General features: G+C 45.2%; 1 protein-coding gene across 4 annotated transcripts in view; it reads right to left on the reverse strand.

Moving 5' to 3' along the window:
* Nucleotides 1-2,639: 2,639 nt before the first annotated feature.
* The window catches only part of MAP7D2 (MAP7 domain containing 2), a 103,632-nt gene continuing 86,862 nt past the window's right edge, over nt 2,640-19,409 (reverse strand). For 3 of the 4 annotated variants that reach the window (XM_058535541.1, XM_058535544.1, XM_058535542.1), the window contains 7 exons: nt 12,672-12,897; nt 11,806-11,910; nt 10,723-10,779; nt 10,197-10,275; nt 9,278-9,464; nt 6,548-6,823; nt 2,640-4,163 (listed from right to left, as the gene is read on the reverse strand). In XM_058535541.1, the coding sequence (XP_058391524.1) occupies nt 6,574-6,823; nt 9,278-9,464; nt 10,197-10,275; nt 10,723-10,779; nt 11,806-11,910; nt 12,672-12,897 (904 nt within the window). In that variant the 3' untranslated portion in view covers nt 2,640-4,163; nt 6,548-6,573. The remainder of the gene's footprint in view (nt 4,164-6,547; nt 6,824-9,277; nt 9,465-10,196; nt 10,276-10,722; nt 10,780-11,805; nt 11,911-12,671; nt 12,898-19,409) is intronic. The other variant, XM_058535543.1, reaches the window with a different exon arrangement.

Consider the following 19,409-nt stretch of genomic DNA (forward strand, 5'->3'; position numbering starts at 1 on the left):
GAGGGCAAGGAGAGCACATCTCCAAGGGGTCAGGATTTTCAAAGCACTTTAAATCCATTTCACCCACTCATGTCTCTCATCGACCTAGAAGGCCTATGCTGGGTATCTGGTAAGTGAGCCCATGTTGGGCATTTGATCCAATATTTATGCACAGAGAATGTGGAACAACACAAAACAGCCCACATGAATTAAGTTACATAAACACCACCCTAATTTGGCCTATCAGAAGGGGGAGAAGGGGAAGTGACTGGTTCAGGGAAAACTATTTTCAAATCCCACGTTCTTGCTTCTAGGCACAATGAGGACTTGAACTAACGATGAAGCCAAGCTCTGCTGCTTTGAGTAGAGAGATGGGTAAGAAACGCTTGCAAAAGCACACTCAGATGAAAACGTTCTAGAATTAGATAGTGGTGATGGTTGCACAACTTTGTGAATATCCCAAAGATGGAGTTGTATACTTTAAAAGGGGAAATTTTTATGGTATGAGAATGATATCTCAATCGTTTTTTCTTATAAAAGCACACTCAGAGCTAGGTTCCCCATGGGGGTTCTGGCCCCTCTCAGCTATGCGCGCCTACTCCAGCAAAATACTTCTGCTCTTCTCAGGGGCAGAAGAGCCTGTCAACTCCCCTGGAGGCACGAAAGCAGCGGCCCTGGGGTCAACCCCAGCTCTGCCAAGTTCCAGCTGTGTCTCCTTGGGGAAGTAACGCTCTCCTACCTACCTCACAGCCTGGAGAAGTCTTAGGCCCACCTGGAGCATAGCAGGAACTCAGGACGTGCTGATTGCTAAGGTCCACTCTCGCAGAAGCAGCTTAAACCTCGGCGAGTAGAGGCCACTTCTTCCCACGGCCTGAGATCATGGCGCACTCCGGGAGGCCTGTCACTTCAGGATCCTCGGAAGCTGCTACTAAGCCCTGCACTTAAATTTTTCCCTGACTTACACCTTGAACCATACTTGGTACCCACACCTTGGACCCCACTCCTGTCTTTATCGTTTCCTCACTGACTTCCGGGCCCTTATCTCCATCCCATCAGAGATGCTCAACTCAACTGACCCTCAGGAAACACTAAACCACGTGCTATCTTTCTACAGGTACAAATGGTCCACCCCAGCCCCATCATACCTTGAATTCTTATCTCTTGGGTATGTCACTGATCTGTTTCTAGTCCAAATTTTCTCTATTTCTCTATCAGACTATACTGTTTTAGTCACGGAAATTTTATCACATATTCTATTTGACGGGAGAAATTCTCCCTTTTTAAAAATTCATTTTGTAAGTTTCTTAGCTTTGTGTTCACTTTCTTACATGAACTGTACAGTTATATTTTCAAGTTGTAAAAAAGACACCGTATTGATTGGAACGTCATTTAATTTACAAATACTGCACAAATGCAAGAGCCACCTGCTATTGGTCTTCTTCACATGTATAGGTTTTCCCATTCGGGGAAATGGCATGGTTTTCCATTTACATCTACTCTAATGTCCCCCAGTCAAGTGTTAGACACGGCTTGTTATTTCCAGGAATTTTATGGGTTTTGTTAGGATCTATTTCCTGTTTATGTGTAAGAAAACTATTGATTTGTCTTTATTTAGTAGTTGGCTCCCCTGTGAAATTATTCTAAGCTTTTCAGTTGTTTCTTTTGGGTTCCCCAAAAAAGACTACCTGTAAAGGCTTCTCTTTTCTAATGTTTCTAAGAGTTCTCACTCCATTTTCTTACATAATTGTGCTTCCTGAACGATGCTGAAGAGTAGGGATGGAGGTCACCCTGTGTTGTGCCCCAATGTAATGAGTATACCTCTAGAAAACAAATTAATTCTCTACATTTGCTTTCTAAATTTAGTTTACAAAAGTATTTGATTAATAGGAAACCTGAACATACTAAGAACAATTTAGAATGTTCACAAAATAGAAATTCCTCTTAGGAGTGACTGGCCACCACTGTGACCCTCTGGCCAGAGCTCACGATGACAGAAGCTACTGGTACATAACGCCACTGCCAAAGGCCAGCATACGGAGAATTAGGATGTCCACTCCCGGCCCTCACTAGAGGCTTTGTCAGCAGAGCTGGGCAGGGCTGCATTGACCCGGCCCTTGGCTTTGGAGACGGCAGCCCAGAAGTTACCACAAGGGTTCCAACATCCCTATTCCAGTCCTGTCCCCACCCCCTGGCTCCTGGTCTTGGCTGGTACTGTCTCCCAGGCGGTAGACAAACTGAGAACTAGATACAAAAAGCTGGTCTGGGTTTCAGCGTACTGGAAAATTTCAAGGGTCACCATTCCCATCCTAATTTTGTTTAAATGCCAGATTGCTATGTGGAATGTTTTCACAGATTACGCTAAGCTTAACCGCATTTAAGCTAGCTAGAAATCCCACACACATTAGCGGTATGAAAGTACAGCAACTTGACTGTACTTAGAAGTTCATGATGCCCTACAGGCAGCTCATCGATTAAGCTTATTCCCATCGTTGGCTTCACTTGGAACTGACAACAGAGGAATTTTAACAAGTTTGACAGGGAAAGGACACCCGCATAGGATTTTTGTTGTTTTTCCACATAGGTTTTAAAAAATCTGGTTTGGTTTCAGCACATTTCGTCATTGATCCTACAGAAGCAAACAAAACACTAGCACGCCATCAGACTCCTCAATGAAAATGTATTTCACATTGAACACAACATACACATCATGCAAATGAGGCATCACCACAGTCACAATGGTGCTGTGAGGTACAACAGATCACAACAAAACAGACATTTAGCAAAATAAAGCTGTAAGAAAGATGGCAAGGCATTTTTTGAAAGACAGACCATGCTATCATTTTCTGTGTGCTGGTCATAGAAGGGATTCCCCTCGATATTCAAGATCAATGGCACTGCATAATTGGAGGCATGTGTTTTATTTAGTATATACACATACACAATCATACACAGTTTCCATAACTAATAAAGTCTTAAACTGGTGTTAGAAGCACATGAACAAGATTACTGTTGAGACTTCTTTATATTTCCTGGTTGCAAATCTCAGTCAGAATTATGAATCTTTCCAAACTCTTTATTGTACAACTCAAAAAAAAAGTGTCAAAGAAGAAAAGGTCGTTTTAATCGGAAAGTCACATTTCACCACAAGAAACAAAATTAAGAAAACAGATTATTAGATGGCATAAAATGCATGGAGTATACATTCTAGCATCATTTGTCCCCCGTTCAGATGTTTTTATGTTCACGTGACATACTGGGTCCAGTTCAGGGCCCCCTTGTTTCAGAGCACTATGATTTTCATTTGTGCCTGGTTTTATTAGAGGTGAGCAAACACAGGAGCAAACAAACAAAGAAAAGCTCCAAGATCCAAGAGAAAAACAACAGCAACAACATGAACACCAACCACCTGTGCATGAGACACACAATTCATTCAGTCCAAAAGCCACCTGATGGTTTGGAGTGTCTATAGCTTAAAGATTTTAAGGTGCAACATGAAAAGGTCCTTGCTAGATTCAGGTGCCATGTCTATAAGAATATGCATAAGGGAACAGAAATCATTCCACACTGTTTAATGGCTTCCTTACTCAACCAGACTTATTCCTCTAGACCCCCAAGGAGTAATGTGGAGCAATGCATTTTGCAGGTGGCTAAGCTTAACAATAAAAAACAGCTTCGTGATAGTAACTTCCAACAAAGAAACCCGGAGGTGGGGGGAACCCTCCTGAATTTCTTCTTCTAAACATAGACAGGGAGATAAGCAGCCCAAGTTCAGTATACATTTAAGTAGAGTCTGGGTAAATGTCTAGAATATTTACAGGAAAAGACATCTAAATGTTTATGTGCTCCAACTCTGGGAAGAAGAAGTGTTATAAGGTGAATTTCCAAGCCGGCATCACTGGGGTTATTCGGAGGATCACTATGATCACAGAGTAGTTCAGGAAGCACTGTATCAGCAGCTGAAGCTCATAAATAGAACCGGAACATGAAACTTCGCTCAAGCCCGACAAGGCCAACATCTCAAGGTTCTCCCAAGAGTGGCCAGTGTATGACATATTAACTAGGAATACAGCTACATTTCAACCTAATAATTTGGAATCCAGTGGTTAAGGACAACAGAAGCTTCTTCAGATGGCCGGTTGCTGGGATTTGACTACCAGCATCTTCACATGTTCTCCAAACACCACCTGTGTCAATTCAAAAACGGAATCAGGTGAGACCAATGAAGAGGCTGCCTATATATCCCTTGCAATATGTAGTATCTAGTCTCTCTTATTAAAATGATCACACAGTATGGGACTTTCTACCTTCTTGGTAATTCTGTTTTCAGTTGAGAGTCTCTCTCAATGGAAGTGCTATAGGATTTTGTGTAGGACTATTCTCTTAGGTGGGCTAAATTTTCTTTGTGTGGGACTGTCCTAAAACCTGCAAAATGTTTAATGTCCCAAGCTTTGCTTTCCAAATGCCAGTGTTGCCCCCAGCCATTGTGACAACAAAAACCCCCAACCCGTTTCCAAATGCCCCCCAGTGGGGGTTGTACCACCTCTGGTTGAGAAGAATTTGAGAACTAGACTGTATGACAAATGAAAATACAAGCAGTGTGAAGAAAATTATCTAGGCAAGATTTTTTTTATCCGTTTGGACAGGGATTTTACACTCAAGTTAGAGACGAAGGAAACAGATTTGGGGAGCCATGAATTCTCTCCACGGTTTTGTGGATTTTCTGGTCCTTCCTGGATAGTGAGGTCAGTGAACAGAAGGGTTCAAGGTATGCTAACAACAAAAGAAACCTCTTACCAAGTATTAAGCTATAGAACTGTCAGGGAACTAGAATGCTCAGGTGAACTGGTTTTTTTGTGTGTCCAAGAAGGCAGTTGCTCTTCCAAACCAGGGACATGGTTTATTCTAAAAATTACCCAACACACACTCCCTCTCACGTTCTCTCAAAAGGTGGTCCTCTCAAAAGGACCACAAGTGCTTTTCCAAGAGCCGAGAGAAGCAAACTCTCAAGTGCACTGTTTACAGGCAATAGCTGAGGTCAGGGAGAAATAAGTACACGAAACACAGCGACCTGGGCTGTGTGGCCTCCCCAACCTGGTCCCTCATTTGAGGAACAGAAAGGTTGAACTAAATCTTATCAAGCATTGAAGTTCTGTTACAGGAGTGGAGCACCATAAAAAATAAAGTGACTGAGAGAATGCTGAGAATACAAAAATGTTTTTAAGAGTCTAAAGTGGGAGGAGCAATTGGAATTATTAAGTTATGAAAGGATTTTTTTTTTTGTGAGGAAGATCAGCCCTGAGCTAACACCCATGCCAATCCTCCTCTTTTTGCTGAAGAAGACCAGCCCTAAGCTAACATCTATTGCCAATCCTCCTCTTTTTTTTCCCCTTTTTCTCCCCAAAGCCCCAGTAGATAGTTGTATGTCACAGCTGCACATCCTTCTAGTTGCTGTATGTGGGATGTGGCCTCAGCATGGCCGGAGAAGCGGTGCGCTGGTGCGCACCCAGGATCCGAACCCCGGGCCGCCAGTAGCGGTGCGCATGCACTTAACCGCTAAGCCACAGGGCCGGCCCCTGAAAGGATTTGATGATAGATTCTAGTGATGTTTTCACCATTCAAAAACAAGCCCCAAACTGAAGTAAATCCAATGTGAGGTGTGTATAACTAAGTGCACATAAGTGCAAAGTGTTTATAACCCAGAGATATAACTTAACAAATGAGAAGAGCTTCTAGAAGCATTGTGGCAAGAAAAAAGGTCAAAAGTGGGGAAGAAAAGCTTCAGGGCACAAACTTCAGTTCTTCCCTCTTTCCCCCACTCCCTCAGGTGCGATCCAAGAACAGATGTTTGCTTTGAAAGTATCAAGAACGGGTCAATAGAACAGCAAATCATTTAGCCCAATACTCATCAATTTATACGAATGATTCTAGATAGTATATGCATGTCACTGAATAAAACTAGGGGAGAAATTCATTTTATTAACACTGCCTAGGGGCCAGCCCAATGGCTTAGCAGTTAAGAGCGCGCGCTCCGCTGCTGGCGGCCCGGGTTCGGATCCCCGGGCGCGCACCGACACACCGCTTCTCCAGCCATGCTGAGGCCGCGTCCCACATACAGCAACTGGAGGGATGTGCAGCTATGACATACAACTATCTACTGGGGCTTTGGGAAAAAATAGATAAATAAAATTAAAAAAAACAAACAAAAAAAACACTGCCTTGTACCGCTATTACGTAGAGCGCTCTCGCTTTGCCTCTAAAAAAGATGCTACTTGAGACAGATGATGGGTCAAACTTTTAGCCAGTGCTTCTCACACACACCCCATCCACACACCCCACACAGCAGGGGCGGGCGGGCACGTGGGGTGTGGTGCTGCAGGCTCTCATATGAAGGATTTACTTGATATCCATCTCAATTCTTGTGCGTGCTGCAATATATACCATATATTCATATTCATGTTGGTATTTTTCAAATAAAACTGACCATCCAGGAGGCTGAGTGATGTTTATCCTATCTTTACAAGCCCCGGGTAGGGAGTTATGGATTTAGACTATCACCAAAAGACTATACCTTTCATTAAAGAGATGTTGTATTTGTCAACAGAAGGTGTTCAGAGTGTTTTCTTGGCCAGGACTGTTAAATCCTTCAATCAGGTTTTTGTTACAGTCATCCAGGCTGAGATTCTCACTGGATCTCTTGGGGAACATGGGGGGGCCGGTGAAATCTAAGAGATCTTGAAGTGCTCGGGCATTACCAGTTCCGTTTTGGTCCAGAGACACCCCAGGAATCATTTCACTCACTGGTGAAAATTCTGGGATAGAGATAAGCTCTTCTTTTGAAACAGGACTGGGGGGAAGCAGATAAAGGGAAAAAGAGAAAGAGAGAGAGAGAGGAGAGGGAGAGAGAGGGAGGGAGCAAGAGGGAGGGAGAGAGAGATAGACAGACACAACTATTAATTCTATTTGTAATATTTTGTTATGCGACTCTTCTAGAGAAGATGGATTTAGAGTTGTGTGCAACACACTGCGAAAAATAAAAGTTAGTTCAAATCTGAGACACTAATAGACACGAGACCCCGGTGGATGAGAACAAAGGAAGTGGACTGAGCAGGGCTTTGAAGGCCAAATGCACACTGCCCACAGGAAGAAAGAAAATGAAAACCACAGGCACCAGCACTCTACTAGAGAGAAGCCAAGCACTTCCAGAACCTTCAAAATGGGAAACCCAAACAGAAAGCAAATGCTAGAAGTTAAAAGCAAGCTGAGGAAGGGCACAGGGCTCCTCGCACAGTGCCACCTTGGGGGAGCTGCTTTTCCTCCCCCGGCCTCAGTTTCCTCCACCGTAAAATGGGATGAACAATCATTTCTTCCTACCAGGGCTCCTGTAAGTGTGATGTGATCATGCTGGGGAAGAGTTCTGTGGAGCCGCCTGGACTAAGTGCTCAGTTAAGGTTGGGGCCATCATTATCAAGGACCCCATTACCCACCTAGTCACCTGCAGAGGGAATCTCTCCCACTGCTCCCTCTCTAAAGTGAGGCTTCCACTCCACCCTGACTTATGCCGCTTCTGCCCAGCCCTGCCTGGTTTTCTCTCTCTCTTCTCTCCCTAGAGATGGAAGGAGGAGTTTCAAAGCTGTCAGCCACAGGCCTAGCTGAGGGGTGGGCTGGGATTCGAGGGCCTGTCACCTGAAGTCTCTTTCAACAGCCAGAGTAAGGCTGCTGTTAAGCTTCATCTGTTCTTTTTTTCCTCCATAAGATCTTAGAGAACAATCTAGAAAAACCAGTTGAACTGCAGAAGATCCGTCTCCCTCACACGTCAGCCTAGTTAAGGAGCAGCAGCTGACCTAACACCACTTCTGGTGGCTGGAATCTGATAAAACTGCCTCATTAGCAGAAACATAGCCCCATCTCCACCTTGCCGCACCTCCACTGCCTGGGTTTAAACAGCTGGTCAGAGCGTGGGGAGGAGAGAATGCCACCACAAACTTGGGTACCGCCCCCAGGAGAGGTCACAGGGAGAACTCAGTGCACACACAAAGCCCCTTCACCTTCTTGAACCCTGGCTGGTGCCACGTCTTGTCCCCTCCCTCAGAGACATAAAGAATAAGCACAGCTGGCTCAACATGGTGGGGGGGACAGGGAATGTTGTGTTAACCCTTAAGATGCCTCAGCTGTGTTCTCCTGGGGGCAAAGTGGTGCCAGTTAGGGAAGCCATGACAGTGGCAGGTGGTGGCAGGGGAGACTCAGGCAAGGGCTGAGGAGGCCCTGCTGTCCTTCTGTGCAGGACTTGTTCTACTGGTGACAGGGCTGCTGGACCCTGGGTTTTCACATATCTGGCTCAAGGCCAGGGAGCACAAGGTGGGATATTTACAATCAGCATGCACTAGGAAAGACCTTCCTCCCTCTCCCCCCACTCCCCACCAGACTAAGCTGAGAATTTACCGCCTAGAAGAGAAGGGTAAGCTCTGGCAGGCTGGAGCTCTGGGAGAGCTTTTGCAAAACAGTGTCATTCCCTCCTGACTCAGAGAGCCACCCGCAACTCCAACTGCCCTGCCCAAGGCTCTCGGTTCCAGTGCCTCTGCCCCAACCCCGTGCTAACTGAGTTCTCCTTCTGGCTGGGATTAATTTGCCAGGTGATGTCATCCACACACATACCAGTTTAAGAATTCCTTGTTTTTAGGATCTGAAAGCAAATTAATTTGTCAAGTCTCCAATGACAAGTTCACTTAAGTATGAGACACTGGACATATTTGTCCCGTGCCCCACCCAGATCCCCTTACCCGTGGGTGCACCTTTCTCCCAGCTGCTAAGGACTCACAGCTGCCACCCCTTCTCTGGACAACTGCCTTTGGCTGACAGGAGCCCTACGTCCACAAAAGTTATACCTGCATTCCCCACCCTGGGTGGCCCAGAGTCAATGATCGATGGATAGCGGCAACCTCCCTTATCGCAATCAGACCACTCTCTGGTAGAAATTCATCCTCCAGAGCTCCCGTGAGACCAGCTGAGACCGCCTCCTTGCTTAGTGACTTCCCCTGCCCTATTCTGCTTCCCGCCTCCCCTTTCTCCTGAAAGCTCTCGCCGCTAAATCCCACACCCTAGAATCCCTGTCCCAGGCTCTGCTTCTAGCGAACCCGACCCAAGACACTGATATTACACCACTGATTACACCAGCTTTCCTGAATGGCAACTGAACCTACTTTAGGTGATTTGGGTGTGTAAAAGACGAAGAAATCAACTAAGAGGCAGTTGAGGTGTCTGGGGAAGAGATGAGGCTCAAATGCAAAAGAAATGGACTTACCTCACATCCATAGACTGAACGTCTTCAGTGGAATCATCCAGACTGTTCGACTTCCCATCAAGGGCATCCAGATGAACAAGTCCCCCAACTGGTTTAAGCCCATTGGAGAAAATGTCTCGGGGAGAAGTTTCCGGGGCAGTGCGCCCCACACCATTTACTTCCTGGCAGGTGTTCAATCCATTGATTTCTGATTGAGAACACAACATCATTCTGTTAATCATACAATATCCAAAACAATGAAATAACAGGGGAAATATATATGTCGAGGCAATTAATCCTCTGCTTTACCAACAATGCAGCATCTTTTGCAAAAAGAACCCCATGTAATCACCATAACACAGGGAAAGATTAGACAAAAGACATTAGCAGTGTCTGTGCAGGGCTCATGACCCACCCAGGAGGCTTGGTGTCATAAACTGCACAGGTCCCCAGGCTCTGTGTAGCATTTTCTTGAGTCATAATGCAAAAGAGAAATGTGAAGAGTGACTTTAAGATGGATATGCCTTTTCTGACTTTGGCTGCCATGAAACAGCCAAACCTAAGGAGTTTTAAATATACATGATAGAAAAGAGCTGGACTACCCAGAAGTCTGGAAGACAGAAGAAACCGCCATAGCACAGCAGAGTCAGTTCTTAATGGAACCCGACCAGCAGCAGTTAAGCCCCCTGGAAAGGAGCATGGGTCAGCAGATGGCCGGTTCCCACACTGGGATTATTAGAGTAACCGAGGAACCCAGTGGTTTCCAAAGAGACCTGACAGACCTGTGCTGGAGATGGAGACTCCACCAGGGAGGGCAAACTGCAGAGGCCCCTTGCAGCAGTAACGCTCTTAGGACCCACGGGTGCTTGTCCCCCACAGGAAGCGCTATGAGCCCTCACCTGCTGAAAGGAAGAACCCAAGAGCCAGACCTCACACTCACCTATTTTGTTGGGGACAACTGGTTTTATCTTATTTTCCACATACACAGCAGGCTGCAGCTCCACTTTTGGGTCTTCTTTCTGAAAACAAATAGAGGAAAGGCTGACTTGACATAGAAAGGCAAATGCTTTTGGAAAGCATCAGGGGATATCTGGAACCGTGCTGGGCCATCTGCCTGTTCCATGGTAATTCTTTGAATCTTCTGAGCTTATTACAAATCAGCTGTGCTTCCCTTACTAATATGTCACTATCCTCCTTTTTATTCATGGACTATTGTGCTTCTCCCTGCATCCTCACCCCATTTCTCTGAAGAAACTTTTTATTACCACCCCATCTCTGACACTCCTCTCTTAGACTCCTCTTTCCTTTCAGGCACCTATAGCCTCCTTAATCTAGCCAAGAACAAAGCAGGAAAAGCCCATTTTTTCTGGCTAATCCTTTCTGAGACCTACAATTTCACTGAATGTATCCTGCCATTCTTTTCTTCTCAGTACATGAACTATTAAAATGGTACTCTGAACGCCTACCTTCACTTCTGGAGACACATCACTCTTCCTTGTTCTCTTCATAATTTCATCTATTCTCTAGAAACCAAAAAGAACCAGGTAAGAGGACTACAAGACCAATAACATAAAAGTAGCTGGGTTTATATGCAATTTCACATTTCTCAGAAAACTAGTAAAAGAGAAATGTCAGCAGAGGATAATGAGTATAGAAAGGTTTTCCACTGGTTTTGCAGATGTACATCTCTGCCCCATGAACAAGGCCAAATGCCTGAGAAGTGAATCAATAAGTATCTAAATCAATATTCAATTTATATCCCATCTTTATTCTTAGGTTACCTAGAAATCAACAAATCACCACCTACATTCCAGAGGACCACCCTCTAGAAAGCCAGGCTGAGGTGCAGGAGAGGAGCCCACAGATCAGTCTCATGGCTCCCAGGCCTACAGCAGTACAAAGCCCTGGCTGGAGCTAGGACACTATGAGAATGGACCTTTATAATCAACCTCCTTAAACCCAACTTTATCCAAAATTACATTAAATTTAAGTGGACTAAACACCCCAATTAAAAGACAAAGACTGTCAAATTGGATTAAAATAACAAATCTTGACTACATGCTACATATAAGAGACACACTTATAATGACAGACATAGGTTCAAAGCAAAAGGATGGAAAAAGATTTACCATGCAGATACTAATCATAAAAAGGCTGACAAAGCAGACTTTAAGACAAGAAGTATTAAAGAGGTAAAGAAGGACATTTCATAATGATAAAGGGATCAGTTCAACAGGAAAATTCAATAATTTGAAATATATATTCATCTAACAGAAGAGCTTCAAAATATGTAAAACAAAAACTGATAGAACTGGAAGAAGAAACAGACAAATTCATAATCACGGATGGAACTTTTAACACATCTCTCTCAGTAACTGACAAAACAAGATGACAGAAAACTAATAAAGGTATAGAAGATTTGAACAGTATCAATGAACTTGACCTAATTGACAATTCTAAGATCACTCTACCCAACAGCTGCAGAACAGAACTGGATTCACTTCCTGTCCCTGCCTCATCCTAAGTCCTCCTGATCCCTTAGCCCTTACCTTCTTTCTCTCAAGACGCTCCTGCTCAATCTGCAGCATGATCTGTTCTCTTTCTAGACGCATCTGTTTAGCTGCCTCCTGGGCCTTTGCTTCTGCTTCTTCCTTCTGATAGAAACAGGTAAACCAAAGCATAGGCTTTACTAAGCTAAGAAAACACAGTAGTAATTCCCTGGGGTTTGCATATGTTCCTCCACCTCATCTTCTACCCCAAAGTAGGTGCTGCTCCAATATTCAATGTGGATTTACACAGCCTGCTCTATGACACAACAGACATGGTTGGGCCTCCCTCAATATAACTTTGGTCCACCATGTAAATCACCTGCAGACAGTTCCCATACATGGCCAAGGTCTTTCTGTGTCCGAGGGCAGTCTCTGGCCATGAAATGTGCATGTGGCCAGGAGTTTCAGGAAATTAATTTCCCAAGGATTGACTTTCAACCATGAGAGGCAGGAGTTGGTAGATAAATAACTCAGTTTCCTCATCTCTCAGAGGGAGAAGTCTAAGGTATGTTCCACAGTCTCCTAGAGAGTCCCAAAGGGAGTATGTTCCAGTTGCATGGTAATCCACTCATCAATGTGCTTACATTGGCTTTCCTCTCACGCCCGTACCAGCTTCCTGGGATCTCCTCAATAAACTACTGGCATCCAAATTCTCATCCCAGGGTCTGCCTTTGGGGGAACCCAAACTGACATACAGCAAGCATTACTGACTTCGTTTTTACTGCCCAAAGTAACTCATATTTAATAACCAGCTCTGTTAAAGAAAAAACTTCAAGTAAATATTACGAGTCATTCAAATTTAGCTAATTTTACCTAATACTAACTAAGGCCCTTAAGGAAAATCTATACGAAGACTCATACAGCACCTGCTTTTCAATCATGGCTTTTTCTTGCTTTTCTTTTTCTTGTTTTTCCTTTTCTTGCTCTTCTTTCAACAACAGCTCCTCCTTGGCCTTCCGCTTGGCCTCCTCTTCTGCCTTTCTTTTCTCTTCCTCCTCCTGCCGCTTCTTTTCCTCTTCTTGCTTACGGGCTTCCTCTTCTAGGCGAAGTCTTTCTTCCTCTGCCTTCCTTTTCAATTCCTCTCTCTCCAGCCTTTTGAGAACATAACTGTTGTTAGAAGATGGCGACATGCTTAAAAGGCGAACTGCCAAGAACTGTGTGCTGCCGTAGAGTGTAATGCGTGACACAGATGCATGCACTTGAATTAGTATCTTAAGAAAATGACTCATCCTTCCTGGAAAGCCACTCCAGTCCGTATATTTACCAAAAAAAAAATATATATTAACCAGGGTTGACTTTAAATTCTGTTATACAAAGAATAATGATGTATTGATTTGTGAATGCATTGTAATGAAGACACACATGTTCCCTAGTCAACCTACAAATGACCACAGCCCCATCATTCTTATTTAATGACAATTCTTTAAGCAAAATAAATATTAAAACCAATTTAAGATAGAAAAAAACTAGAAGTGTATCAATGGCCACAACTGTGCCAGCCAGAAATTTGAAAGCAGTGACTACGAGCTCAAAAAGTTCCCTTTGGGTTCTAATTGGTACTTGACTTATGAAGCAGCAAATGGAAGAAAATACTCAACAGAAACCTGACATTTAATACGGAAATTAAAGCATCTATTTTCCACTTTTTTTGGCAATCTTTAAAAATCTATTTTAGCTTTTATTCTTTGCTATATGAAAATTAAATGGGAGCTGGCCCGGTGGCGCAAGTGGTTAAGTGCGCGCACTCTGCTGCGGCAGCCCGGGGTTCGCCGGTTCGGATCTCAGGCGCGCACCAATGCACCGCTTGTCAAGCCATGCTGTGGCGGCATCCCATATAAAGTGGAGGAAGATGGGCACGGATGTTAGCCCAGGGCCAGTACTCCTCAGCAAAAAGAGGGGGATTGGCAGATGTTAGCTCAGGGCCGATCCTCCTCACCAAAAAAAAAAAAAGAAAAGAAAATGGCAGTTAGACATTTTTCATCTAGAGACAAATGGTTGGTGATGTAATGATAAAGAGCTCTAAGCAGTGAGGGAAAATTCTGTAAGGTCTAAGCACTTGTTTTTACGTTTCTAATGTTCTTCCTGCCCACATGTGTGTCACTGTCCTCATCTATGAAAAAAATGTAAGTAATCATACTCATCTGGCAGTGTGTTACTGACTGGCAATGTGACATATGGGCAGGACCAAGACTGCATTCTGATTGGGCCACTGGCTGTGTGACCCTTCCTTAGAAAGTCACTCAACATTTCTCATGCTCATTTTAAAAATGGGAATAGCTATACTACTGGCTCCATGACACCACTGTGAGAATTAGATAATGCACAAGAAGCGCTTAGCACAATGCCTGGCCCTAGGTAGTCTCAAATGCTAGTCTGTTTTACAATGTAAAATGAATCCTCTCTGCAACTCCCAATGCCCTTTTAAATGCATCTATAAATCTGTATGTTTTTCAGAAATTACCTTTATTTGGAATCAGGTGTCACTGACTTACTGGGTACTGTTATACTGTTACAAATAGATCAAGACTTAAAAAAGAGCATCCTTCTGTCCTAATGGTTGGCTTCAAGAAGTGTGAAGGCCAATAGCCTATTGTGTCACCAAAGAAATATTTTAAAAGGTAAAGAACTACTTAAAGACATTAGCCTAAGACTGTAACAGTACGTGATAACATATTCTGTGTTAGCAGAGGCAGCAGCGCCCAAAAGCATTGCTGGAACAACTGAAATTATTAACAAATATTCTGGAGAACTCTGGAGCATTATGGGGCCTAATCAGAAACACCAGTTCTTACATTCTTCAATGAAAGACTAAGGGCGCCCAACACAGGATTATCAAAAATGGACGTGCCAATAGCAAGACTTATCCAAAGGTTAATCAGAGTACTGTTTCAGTTCTTAGCCCTCTTTGAAGGAGCCGGTTGTGACTGTCCCAGAGAAGTTAATACAGAAAGGATACATTGTGTATGAATTAATGCATAACCTACTTCATCTTTATCTTCATCTTCCAGATCTGAAAAGCCACTGTTTCTTCCATTTTACCATGAGAACTTCAGAGGTGCCCAATGCACCCACACGCAGTAACGCATCCTCTCAGCCCCTAAGTCTCCATAATCCTCACCATCACCCACGGCATAAATTCCTCCTCACAGGCCCATTAGCCCCTGCTTGTCCCTCCTGTTACAGACAAAATGCCCTCCATTAACCACACTCCGCTTCCCCCAAAGTAGGTAAAAACTGGCTTCCCCTGTGTGAAACCAAGTCCCTCAAAATCTTCTCTGAGGATGAACATTCTTCCTCTTCCTGCATAATGAACCAGAGAGAACATGGATTTGGTCGTTTCCCCATCACCCTTCTGCAGCAGGCCACCCCACCCCACTGCCCTTGCTATCATCACTAAGTTCCCTCCAGAGTTCATGTATGCAATTGTCACCCTCTCCGTCCTTGTTCCTGTCACCCACCCCCAACCTATCCCTGTTCCTTACCAGGTAGAAAGTACCAGAAAACTGTGCATCATGGTCGTCATTCAGCATTTAGCAGATGCATCCCTTATCCCTGTCACCAGCCATCAGTGAGGGTCTTTAGGTAACGACTCTCATCTCTCAACTTCCAGCACCTCACCCCATCTTGTCCCACCCTTCTACCACATCCCTGACACGTGCTCAGCCTTGAATTGTTCCATCTGTGGACCAGTATGTGGATTTCACTGTTCTCTCTGCCTTATGTGCTTAAAAGTTTTCATTAAAAAAAGCTTAACCTTCACCTAAAACAGTGCCTGGTACTGTTCTAGTAGGTACTCAAGAAATACAGCATACCTTGGAGATGTTGCGGGTTCAGTTCTAGACCATTGCAATAAAGCGAATATTGCAATAAAGGGAGTCACACAAATTTTTTGGTTTCCTGGTGCATATAAAAGTTATGTTTACACTATACTGTAGTCTATTAAGTGTGCAACAGCATTACGTCTAAAAAATAATGTAATACCTTAATTAAAAAATACTTCATTGCTAAAAAATGCTAAAAAAATAAAAAATAAAAAAAGCTTAACCTTCAACATCCTAAATTTCACCTTCTTTGCTCTGCTCTCACCCCGCCCTTGGCTTCCTTCTCTCCTGACCTGCCCCAGTAGCACTGTGCAGACACTTGTGGCTGCTCCCTCTTCTCTCAGTGCCCTCTGGCCTCTCATCCCTTCATGAGCATTTCCAGGATGGCATGGAGGCCACTCTGCTGCCCAACTCCAGGCTTGGGTGGCCCCCAGGACCTCTCGGGCCCTTCCTAGGCTGCCAACACTGGTTAGAGTAGGACCCAAACAAGGCTGACCAGTCACCTGTCCCTGGGCCTCAGCTACCACATCCAGCCTTTTATCCTCATCCTCCGGATCCCTACGGAAACAGTCCAACCTCTACCTCTCTGTCTTCAACACCCTCTTTAGTTGATGGTATTGCCCATCACTTTACAGAGATGACTGGGGCTACCCAATCTGGGCTTCCTAAACTTCTCTCCTCTGTGGCGTTACTACTCAGAAATTGTCCCCTTCCTTCTTTGCTTAGATGCAAAGGACTGTATATGTCACTACTTGTGCTACTAATTCCACACCCTCCCACACCCGTGTTCTGCCTACTCTCCCCTCTTCCTTCCACCGTTTCACCCTCCTACACATACCTTTCCACGGCCTGCAAAAATACTCAGGTCTCAGGCATCCCAAACAACTCCTTTTGGTCCCCTCTCCCCTGCCTTCCACTCACGGCCTCTTAACTTTTAGCCGGTGTTCAGGGCCTCCGCCCTCTCACTTCTTTCAAGCTGGCTTATGTCTCCACCCTTCTCCACAATTTCCCTCCAAAATCTTGGTTCATCTAAACCCCAAGACCAACAGCCTTTCCTCTGCCTTGACACGTCTGGCCGGTGGAGACAGCATTAAACATCCCTCCTGTGAGGACCTCTCCACAACCCTGCGTGTGTGAGGCTGTTGCCATGGCTCTCTCTCGCTGCCTCAGCTGCCACCACACTCATCGCCCCCTACATTGGATGCGCCCTGCCTGCCCCAGCTCTCACTCCAAAAGCTTGCCACCTGGAGGCTCCACCAGTGAGACACCAGGTCTGAGCGGCATGAGGACCTCTGCCTGTGGTGCCAGGCCTGGTGCTAACTCTTGTGTGGACACTAAGCTTCAGCCTGGCTATGTGACCTTGCTCGGCAGGGGGGGGGGGCTGCCTAACTTCAATATCTTTCTCCATAGGCCCCTGGAAGCTATTTTAGCTTTTTAACATGTCTTAAAGTGACTCATTTTGGAATCCCAGTAAAATCTCTTGCTTGCTAGTTTCTGCCAGTGCCTTCCCCAGGGTGGACTCAAGGTCTAGGGTTTCTCGCCCCGACTCCAAGAATCCTGACTTACATCTTGGGCTATGCACAAGCCCAGGAGCTGTGCCCTATTCTGCGTGTTTCTAAGAAATCCCCGATGTCACTGCTAGTGGGGACTGGACCAGCTATTGCTCTTTTTCCCAGGTCCCAGCTGTCTGGACTCCTTGTCAGCCCTTTTGTTCTGAGTAATCTCATCCCTGACTTGGATGGCGTCTCCCTCACCAGTTTGTGACAATAACTGGCTTTCCATGGTTTTACTCAAGTATCTTTATTTTTCTCTACATTCTCTCATGTGGCAACCACATTTCTGTGGCTTCAACTATTGACTCTAAGCACAAAACAGACGTGAGGATGATCTTAGTCCAAGACGTGTCCACTGTGTTCCAGCCCCAGGCTGTCTGGTACTTTCCTTTCTCCCCTCCCTCGTGGTGCTAGCAAAGCTTCATATTCTGGCAAGAGAGAGGAAAACTAGTTTTGGGTCAAGCGTATTGTTCCCATTTTTACCTAGACTCTAGGCTGCAATTCCATTTCCAATTGCCTTGACATATTGCAGGCACCTTACACTTAGTTTATCTAAAACCAAATGGATAGTTTTTATCCTCTAAAACCACCTCCTTCTCTCCTTCCTTTATCTGTTATTGGGTATACCATTCTCCTACGTCTTTAGAATCAAACCTTAGCATCAGCTTTGAGCCAGCCCGTTTCTGTTGAGCTGTGTGAGTTCACAGACTGGAGCTGAACCCCTGACGTGAACTCACCCTCGCTTCTCCAGGTCTACCTTCACCATCCTGCGTTAGCCCTTGCCTTCTCTTAAGCCATGACTGCAATGCTTTCTTAGTTGGGCCTCTTCCTCCTTCTCTGCCTTCCTCATACATTTACTGAGCGCCAGCACAGGGGATCCAAAGACTGTATCCCAGCCTTGTAAGGTGCTTACTAGGGGGAAGGAGGCCTGTGAACAAACGAGGCTATGTCAGTCAGCTCAACAGCTGGGTTCCAGAAGGGTAAAGAGTGGGAGAGGTCAGTTCTTTCCCAAGTGCAGGGCAGAAAGACTGCAGAGAGGGAGAAAGGCTTGACTTGAGTGTGGAGAAAGGAAGACGAGTCTGGTGAGAAGGAGCCCAAGTCCACATAGGGCAGAGGAAAAGCAGAGGTGTAGAGACGTGGAGCTGCATGGTGGGGCCATGTCAAGGAGCTCTGCACACTTGTGCCCAGGGTGCTGGAGGTAGAGGGGCAGGTGGTGGCCAGGTCACGGCCGGCCTTGAAGGCCTGTTGATGAGTTTGGATGGATCCTGTGAGCAGGGGAGTCGCCAGCTTGTTAAAGGATGGGAGCAGGACAATGACACTTATTTGAGAACAGTCACTGGGGACACAGTGCAGACAGTAGACAAGCTCCGAGAGACCTAGAGCAGGGAGGTCAGTTGGGACGCCCAAGACACAGTCCAGGTAAGAGACAACAGGGGCCGGAGCTCAGGAGGAGAGGAGGGCTGAAAGATAAGGGAGAGGACAGAGGCTATGGGGCAGCCCAGAAGGACCCGACAACTGACGGGATACTGAGCAGAAGGGGCGGGGGGAGTTGAAAGCTGCCTCTGAGACTTCTGATTTGGGTGCCTGGAGAGATGGGGGTACAGAGCTTGTGAAAGGAAGAGGAAGTTTAGGAGAAAGAGAATAAGGTCTGCCTTGGAAATGCTCAATTTGAGATGCATAGGGGACACACACAAAGGAAAGCATAAAGCAGTTAGAAATACAGCCTCTAGGTTCTAGACCAGTGCTATCCGACAGAACTTTCTGTGATGAGGGTAATGTTCTCGAGATTTGTGCTGTCCAATACGGTAGCTACGAGCCATGTAGCTATTGAGCACTTGAAATGTGGCTAGTACAGCTTAGGAACTGAATTTTACTTAATTTTAGTGAATTTACATTTCAGTAGCCACATGGCACGAGAGGCTATGGTACTGGATAGCGCAGCCCCAGCAAGAGACCAGGCCATAGGCATGGACTCAGGAGTCATCAGTACACCTGTGTTATTTAGTGCCTCCCTTGTACCAGAAAGTATTGAAGGTTTACAAAGCAAGATGAAATTAGCTTCAGAAACAGACATTAGAAGAAGGCAAAGAGAAAATGAGGGTAGAAAGGGAGATGAGAGCAGAGTTGGTTTAGCACGCTAAATGCTCAACATGAAACCAGTGCGTAGAATGTGAGCCCCAAATCTTTTGAAGCCAGAGGAAACTGGCAGCATGACTGGGGCACTGGCAGA

The sequence above is a fragment of the Diceros bicornis genome, chromosome X (assembly GCF_020826845.1).
Source record: "Diceros bicornis minor isolate mBicDic1 chromosome X, mDicBic1.mat.cur, whole genome shotgun sequence".
NCBI classification, from domain to species: Eukaryota; Metazoa; Chordata; class Mammalia; order Perissodactyla; family Rhinocerotidae; genus Diceros; species Diceros bicornis.